At 41.7% G+C, this 8,499-nt stretch overlaps 1 protein-coding gene across 1 annotated transcript; it reads left to right on the top strand.

The window, feature by feature from the left end:
• The first annotated feature begins 314 nt into the window (after positions 1-314).
• On the top strand, positions 315-7,621 carry LOC121915532 (phospholipase A2 inhibitor and Ly6/PLAUR domain-containing protein-like). The gene is made up of 7 exons (XM_042439854.1): positions 315-380; positions 2,111-2,156; positions 2,593-2,643; positions 3,022-3,138; positions 4,334-4,483; positions 5,616-5,756; positions 7,413-7,621. The coding sequence occupies exons 1-7, from the start codon at positions 315-317 to the stop codon at positions 7,601-7,603; spliced, it is 762 nt and encodes a 253-aa protein (XP_042295788.1). The 3' UTR covers positions 7,604-7,621.
• Positions 7,622-8,499: the final 878 nt, after the last annotated feature.

The following is an 8,499-nucleotide window of genomic DNA, read 5'->3' as shown; positions in this document are numbered from 1 at the left end:
CTACCAATATGTGCATTATCTTCTTTAGGACTTCAGGTTCTAGCTAGAGGTACATATGAGAGGAATGGGCCACACAAGTTCCTTTATTGAAAGCATGTCTTTCAAAAGATGTCTACTACTGACCAGTCCAGACTGCCACAAGAATGATCTGTCCCTTCCACAGCACCTTATTGGCCAGATAGAGAGAGAATCATGATTGACAGCTGTAGAGAGAATCATGATTGAAGCTGGAAGAACAGACAAGTGATGTCACAATCATGGCAGCAAGTAGTGAGTATTTCCAGTCCGTTGTTACCGGGGTAACTTTAGCGGACATGTTCTGGAAAGCTATAGCAGCTCCAGCAATGATCCTTGTTCCTCCTATTGAGTACATCATTAATGTACGTAATTATGGAAGCAACACTGAAATGTGAGCATTAGATGTTTTGCTGGAAGCACAAATGGTACCCAGTCTTTTAACAGTGTCTGAGTGATGCTATGCAATGCTGATGTAATCCCTGAGTGGGAAAGAACTCATGTTGGGAAAGCAGCCAGCATGCTGAACTGCTACTCCTTTGTGGTTACTCAAAAGTAAGTTTCACTGAGTTCCGTTGGACTCACTCCCAGGTAAGTTCTACAACACATTGAGTAGGACGCAAATCACACTGAACTCAGTGCGAAGTAACAAAATTATTGCTGATGAGAAAGAAAACTCTTATTTGGAATTTCAAATCAATCTATCGTCTATCTATCTATTGATCGATCTCTGTCATTATTGATTTGATTTATCATACCTTTCTCCCACAAATGGGACACAAGCCAGCTTAAACCAAAGCAATATAAATGCGTACAGTGAAGAAAATAATTACATTTGAAACAGAAATTGAAAACACAAGATTAAAATTAAAAGATAACCTTTTTAAAAAGAGAGAATGTAGCCAAATTATATATCAAAAGTGTTGTAGTGTTTTCTCTTTCATGCAGTTAATTTTTAATTACTTTTAAAAGTTACATTTCAGAGCATTTCAAGAGACTTTTTAAAGCCTTAAGGGATTCATCTGCACTGTAGAAATAATGCAGTTTGACACCATTTTAAGTGCTGTATTAGTTTTAGAAGGTTTTTAGCCTTCTCTGACACAGAGTGCTGGTGTTTCACAAAGCTACAAATCCCCAGATTTTGTAGGATGGAGCCCTGGTAGTTAATGTGGGGTCAAACTGTATTATTTCTATAGAGTAGATGTAGCTTTAGTCCTTTCTGCTGTTAACAGAGATCTGCCCAAACAGAAAGGACTTAGGTCTTTAAAATGTAATTCTGGCCAATGAAAATTTTGAATGCACATCCCAGTGCTTCTTCAACAACCGAAACAATGTGTGAAGGAACATATGAAGTTGAAGGCTTTCATGGTCGGCATCCATAATGTTTTGTGGATTTGGGAGGGGGTTATTTGGCCATGTTCTAGAAGAATTTGTTCTTGACATTTTGCCAGCATCTGTGGCTGGCATCTAAAGAGAATGCTGGCATGGAAGTGAGTGGGGTATATATATATTGTGTGACCATGGGTTGGGAGGAGTGATTTCCATGTTAATCTGTGGAAACAGCTGAGATTGTAGTGTGGTGATGAGTCCTTTATTGTCCTCCCTTTTGCCGTAAGGACCTCTCTGCATCTGTCACTTGCTTGCATTGCCTCACTATGTCTAAAGTCTAATGCAGTGAATAACTGGACCACCCAATCTTTGACATTGCCATATGTTACCCTATCCATTTTTGAAGCTGTAGAAGCTTTAAAATGCAATGTTCACTTATCTGTGACCATAACATTATGGTTAGCAGTGCCAGGACAAGTATGGATCCTTCCATTTCAATCAGGAACCATTCCATGCACCCCCTTTTTTCTGCTCTCCCCTCACCCTTTTATCCAGTCCAGCCAAGGAGATAGAATCCAGAAGCTATACAAGGTCCTGGACTTATTTTAAGGCATTCATTCAGCCCCTCGGACAGTTCTTTTAAAGCTTTGCCATTCCACTGTCATGGGGACCACCAGGCACTATCAGCCTGGGCAACATTGAGCACTTCTCATGCAGCTGCTACCTAAGCTCCATTTTTCTTTTCTCTTTCTTATATATTCTCAAGATCATGCTGACATCTCTGGTCTACTTCTTCCTTCTGCTTGCTACAGGTAAGTCTATGAGGCCAAATTTCATTGGTTCAACCCCCAAAAGGGCTGGCGAGAGCCAAAGCAGACACATATCACTAGAATGTTTCCCACTATGTTGCAGACCTAGAAAGAAGAAGAAAACTTATACCAGTGGCTATTTGGCCAGTTAGTCAGTGCTGATGGGTTGTTCTTATCTCAACAAAGCAATGCATCCACTCTAGGTTTCATTTCAAATTTCATAGGAGTTACCCATGGTGTTGAATGTATTTTGAGGGTAGAATCTGTCACTTTTAATCTGTAGATTAAAATTTAGAAGGCATTCATTTCCCCATTGACCTAGAAGCCACCAGTCAAAACTTCCCGTATTGTCTACTTTTGACTTGCCAGTGTCTTTCCAGCTGGAATCCTGATCAGGAGGGTCTTTTTCACTAGCTGTATTGCTGTTCTCCTATTTAAGGGGTGGAAGGTGGTGGTGCTGACATGGATTTTCATTCCAGTACCTCCCCTGGTGAGCTACATGTAGCTTCTCTGCAAAGCAGAGTCTCAATCCAACACTTCCTCAATGTAGCATAAATATCCACAAATGAATGTATGCTACACTGAGCCACATATCCTTCTTACCCAATAAGCCTTTGAAGCTGCTCTGCACTGCCATCCTATGCTTTTCTGTGAGCGGGGAGAATCACAGAGACATCTGGACATCGCTATAGATCTATGCAAAATCCTCCCTGCAATGCTGAGAATCTCAGCACTGATGTCATCATTTTCCATTTAGCTATAGGGATGTAGCCAGATGCTCCTCCACACTTGCCTGCTTGTTGTGAATTGAAGAATAAAGATGCTGTAACTGGCCACATATTATTATTTGGTTGTTTCTCCCTTCTAGACTTTTGCCTTCAGTGTGAACGTTGCAGCAGCCGCAATGCCTCATGTACGGGGGCACCATCTATTTGCCAGAAGTCTTCAAAGAATTGCCTCACCGTCACTACGGAATACGTTGTCGGTAGGTATGTCTTAGATTTAGACTATCTGACAGACCATCTCTTCCCAGAGGCACCTGCCCAAGTTGTAAGATCCAAAGTTGGTTGGTTGGGGGGTACTTCTCTTGGTGCTCCTGTCATCTTCACAGGCACATCTGGGGAGAACAGGGGAGAGGGCTTATCAAATATATGAAAATAAAGCACACATATGTGTGCCATTTGTAGCAGATGTTCTAAGGTGAGGGTCTGTTGAGATCAGCTCATACGCCAGCTGCAGCCCTTCCTAGATCTGGAAGACTTAATGATAGGAGTGTATGCACTGGTAACCTCAAGGCTGGACTTTTGCAATGCGGTCTACATTGGGCTACCTTTGTACCAAGTTCAGAAACTTCAATTAGTTTGAAATGCAGCATGCAGATTGATCACTGGTACATTTGGGAGTGAGCATATCACACCAATATTAAAATCACTCCTCTGGCTGCCAGTTAGTTTCCAGGCAAAGGATAAAATATTGGTTATTACCTTTAAAGCCCTACTTGGTTTGGTTCCAGGTAACCTATGGGATCACCTCCTTCTATATAATCCTCCCCATACACTTAGGTCCTCTGAGGACAGAAACTAGTCCTCACATTGGTGGCAGAGGTGGGGATAAGAAGAAGCCTCCATAGATGATAGCAAGAAGGGAAGTTCTGGAAGTCCACACATTTGGTGGCAGTGGTTGGGGAAAGTGGGAGAGTTCCCACTAGGGCCTTCTCTGTAGCTGCTCCCAAGTTTTGGAACTCCTCAGGAGGAAGACTGGAATTGCTTCCTTCTTGCTGTCTTGCCCCAACTTCTCTGTTGTAACAGGCTTTTAGGGGAACTAACTATAAGGGCTTTTAACAGTGAGCTGTTTTAGTAACTGACTTTTTTAAAAATATGGATGTGTTTTAATGCTGTGGAATGAAGACGAGGAATAAAACCGAGTACTCTTCCAGATCCGGGAAGATAATGGCTTGTGCTGTCAAAAGATACATGCAGCTGCAAAAAATTTGGTGACACTAAAAGTAATGGATGCATGTTCATTTGAACATCCTGGCAATTTAAATAATTTAATTGAAAGCATATGCCAGGTTGCACCCACCAATGTTACCAAACAGGATCCTGGTTGATATTCATATTATAAATAACAAATGCATGTATGCTGCTGGTGTTGCTGTTTTCTTCTATGAAAAACCCCAGGGAACGAAAGATGGGTGGCCACGTACAAAGGTTGCACCAAGAAAATCTACTGTTTTGCACCTTCCATGAGCTTCACTTTTCCTTCTCAGCGCAAACGGAGAGCTGCTAAGTGTTGCAACAAGGATCTCTGCAACAGGGGGGCTGTCAAATGTGAGTGCCCAAGCTTTTTAAGCCTCTATTCCCCTTTTCTTAAGGGGAGCTGATATTGATGAAAATGGCTTCCAGCAAGGGACCGCTTTCCAGGGAATGATTCCTGCAATGACTAAAAGGCACAGAATGCTGGGTTGACTGAATGCAGTAGTGCAGCTAGATGATTTTGAACCTTAAATGGTTGTATGGATGGATGAATTTGTTTATTTAAGTCAATGACCAGAAAAAATTGCAGGTATAATTTCAGTTCTGGGGCATGCAGTAGCAGCTGATAGTCACCATAACAGTGGGACAGCAGACCTAGTCTGTGTTTTAACATTGTGGCCAGCACAATGTGTTTTAATATAAACTTTGAAGGCAATATCCATGGGACCGAAGCTATTTTGGGGATATAACTCCATGCCTTGGACAGATGTTTTATATTAAAGTTAGGTACATTGCCTACATTACCTAAAAGCCACCCACCTCCACTGGAAACATGCAGTTAAAATTCTCTTCTCCCCCTCTTTGGCATTATTGTTTCTTGATTTTCAAGTGCATTTACATTCCCCATTCAGGTAAGAAAGAGTACCCATATACTATTTGTCTTTTGGCCCAAAAAGGGGCCTTTCCAATATTCTCGACACCCTTTTAAGAAAGAAAATCTCTAGTGTGAGAAGGTCTTGAAGAAAGATTGCAAGGACATTGCATGAATTAGTAGAAACACAATTGGAGAGTCCATACTCCCCAATATTTCGTGGATGAAAACTGGACATGTGTGGTCAAACAACCTCAGAGTGTTGTCAAGAGAGCAAATGTTACTGATAAGAACACAAAAGTTAGGAGAGGCTTTTGTCTGAATTTTCTGCCTACCTTTCCTCCACTGACTTAACTGGGTGCAAATTCCTTTGGCACTTTGAACTCAGTTTGCCGCAATGGAAGTAAACTGAGGACAAAGGAGGAAAAGAGGTGGAGAAAAGAACAAATTAAAAAAGCAGGATGAGAGAGGTTTAAGTAGGACTGTCCCTGCCAAATCAAGATTGCTAGCGGGTATGAAGGCGTTTGCCAACTTCTGTTTTGAATTGCATATTTCATCTTGGAAAGAGGAGATGTGCAGGAGATTGTTCTTAACAGTAAATGTGTTTGTTCTCAGTGCCACCAATGCAGACCAAGCCAAATGGACTACTCTGTCCTGGATGCTTCTCAACACATGCTAAATGCAAACCCACGGAGACAATAAAATGCCACGGCGAGGAGAACAAATGTGTCTACTATGATATCACTGTGGAACAGGGTAAGAAATGAGTTGTGAAAGGTGAAGAGAAAGTGGCAAGAGAGAGAGGTTCTCCCTTTCTTTTCTGTGTCAGTAAAACCACCAGGAAACTTTTTATGGCGCACTGACTGAAGCAGAATATCTCTGCCAGGAATAAGGTATAATTTTCGTGAGATCAGCAGAAGGTCTGTCATCATCCTACCATTACCCAAAGATGCCATAGCTGTGTTACTCTTTATATATTGCATCCTGTACACTCAGGTCCTCTGGGGGCCTGAGCATTAGTCAGTCAGAAGCGTTGTCTGTTATTGTTTCCGACTTCGATCCATAGGGAGGATAGATGATGATGAGACAATTTACAGGTTGTGCTTTGGTGTTCTCAGTATTGCACTGAGATGTGGCAGATCCAGGTCTTAGAAACTCAGTGGGTAACCTCAGATTTTCCATTCTCAGGCTTACCTGCCACACATTTGTGGGGAAGATCAAATGGGGAGGACAAAATCCATGCCCGTTGCTTTTAGCTCATTACAAGAGGAGTGGGATACAAAGGCAGCCTGGAGAAGAGAAGGTTAAGAGGTGATATGATAGCCCTGTTTAAATATTTGAAGAGATATTGAGGAGGGAGCAAGCTTGTTTTCTGCTGCTCCAGAGACTAGGACCTGGAACAATGGATGCAAACTACAGTAAAAGAGCTTCCACCTCAACATTAGGAAGAACTTCCTGACAGTAAGAGCTGTCCGACAGAGGAACACACTCCTTCCTTGGAGTGTAGTGCAGTCTCCCTCCTTGGAGGTCTTTAAACAGAGTCTGGATGGTCACCTGTCATTGGGGATGCTTTGATTTGGATTTCCTGCATGGCAGGGGTTGGAATGGATGGCCCTTGCGGTCTCTTCCAACTCTATGATTCTATGAATAAAATATAATGAATAAATATTGAAATGCATAAATATAGGATGGGTGACACCTAGCTTGAAAGTAATACACATGGAAAGAATCTAGGTGTCTGGTGGACCATAAACTGAACATGAAGAAATAGCGTGATGCAGCAGCCCAAAAAGCCAGCATAATTCTAAGCTGCATCAGTTCTGGGCTATTTAATGTTCAGATCAAGAGAAGTAGTAAGCCCACCTTATTCTGCTTTGATCAGACCTCACCGGGAATACCATGTCCTCTTCTGGGCACCACAACTGAAAAGAAATATTGACAAGATGGAACATGTTCAGAGAAAGGTGACCAGAATGATCCTAAGATTGGATCAAGCCTTATGAGGAACAAACTTAGGAAGCTGGGCATGTTTAGCTTGCAGAAGTGGAAACTGAGAGGTGACATGGTGTTCATTTTTAAATAGCTGAATCGATGCCATTTAGAAGATGGAGGAAGTTTGTTTTCTGCTGCTCTAAGGACTAGGACAAGAAGCAATGGATTCAAATGACAAGAAAAGAGTTTTGTTTTCTTTTAACTGTGTAAAAGCTGTTTGACAGAAGAACGGGCCATCTTAAATAGTAGACTCTCCATCTTTTTAAATTGGATGACCTTCTTTCAGGGGTGCTTTAGTTGTGTATTCCTGCATGGCAGAGGGTCCAACTAGATGACCCTTGTGGTCCCTTCCAACTCTACGATTCTATGTTTTGATGGAATTAATAACAAAAGCTGATTTCCTCCTCTCATCTGTTGTAGGTGACCAAATATACATGTTTGCTAAGCGTGGCTGTGGGACCAAGCTTGCCTGTATGAACAAGCCACACATTGGTGGAATACCTGGACTGTTTGTAGAAGTTTGGAAAAGTGCCCAGTGTATTTCAGCCCTAAGCTCCAAAAACTTGCGTGACTTGAACAAGCAGCTAGTTCCTCAGATGGCTTTGGAATAATCAAACATCTGCTGAAGAATTTCTCAAGAGGTTAAAAAATAATAATGTAGATGTATTATTTCCAGACATCGTTCTTATTAAGTAATTTTCATTCCACTGATTTACAAGAGAAGATAATTTGATCACTTTTCTTTGTGAATGAATAAATCATGTTACATAAAAAGGCCTTCGTTCTTTAATATTTTGGGGATGTCTCCATATCATTGAATGTTCCCTTTTTCTTGTTGACACTCAAGAAAACTGGACGCATGCAGCATTTAAACAGCATACATCCAAAAGGTCTTGAAGCAGCTTTATTTTGGCCTGTTGTTTCTGGCCTTTATGGTCCCTTCACATTACTTAGGGCCTGTACAGACAGGCCAAAATAAAGCTGCTTCGGGTCACTTTGGAGATATACTGTTTAAATGCTGCATGCGTCCTAAGAGGCCAGAAGCCTCACCAAAGCCATGCTCCAGTCCTAAAGACTGGAGTGCAGCTTTGGTGCAGCTTTTGGCCTCTTTTGATGCATGTGTCATTTAAATACCATATCTCCAAAGTGACCCGAAGTAGCTTTATTCTGTCTGTTCAGGCCCATAGTTATAGCACTGTGCTTCCACTTTAATTGCTATGGTTGCATCCAATGGGGTACTCAGATGTATAATTCGGGGAGGCAGAGCTCTCTGACCAAATATTCTAAATATCCTCCTCTAAACTGCAATCTCCCAAGGATTATATAAAATCCAGCCATGGCAGTCAATGTGGATTCATGCTGCTATAATTGTATGGTAACAAAAGACCCTTAAGTATACTCTCCACTATTTCACAGGGGGCCCATGTAATGTCAGAGTGTAGTCAAGAAGGCAAAAGTTATTAATGAATCATTGAAGCTAGGAGAGGTTGTTGCAGTTTGTTTTTGT

This window comes from Sceloporus undulatus, chromosome 9, assembly GCF_019175285.1.
Source record: "Sceloporus undulatus isolate JIND9_A2432 ecotype Alabama chromosome 9, SceUnd_v1.1, whole genome shotgun sequence".
Classification (NCBI taxonomy): Eukaryota; Metazoa; Chordata; class Lepidosauria; order Squamata; family Phrynosomatidae; genus Sceloporus; species Sceloporus undulatus.
This window is presented reverse-complemented; position numbering and strand designations above follow the sequence as displayed.

Excerpts from the sequence above, each read along its gene's own strand:
- LOC121915532 (XM_042439854.1), top strand. The coding sequence starts at position 315 with ATGTTCTGGAAAGCTATAGCAGCTCCAGCAATGATCCTTGTTCCTCCT. Across the intron at positions 2,157-2,592 it reads CTTCCTTCTGCTTGCTACAG|GGGTGGAAGGTGGTGGTGCT; the intron begins GTAAGTCTATGA and ends CTCCTATTTAAG. Across the intron at positions 4,484-5,615 it reads CAACAGGGGGGCTGTCAAAT|TGCCACCAATGCAGACCAAG; the intron begins GTGAGTGCCCAA and ends GTTTGTTCTCAG.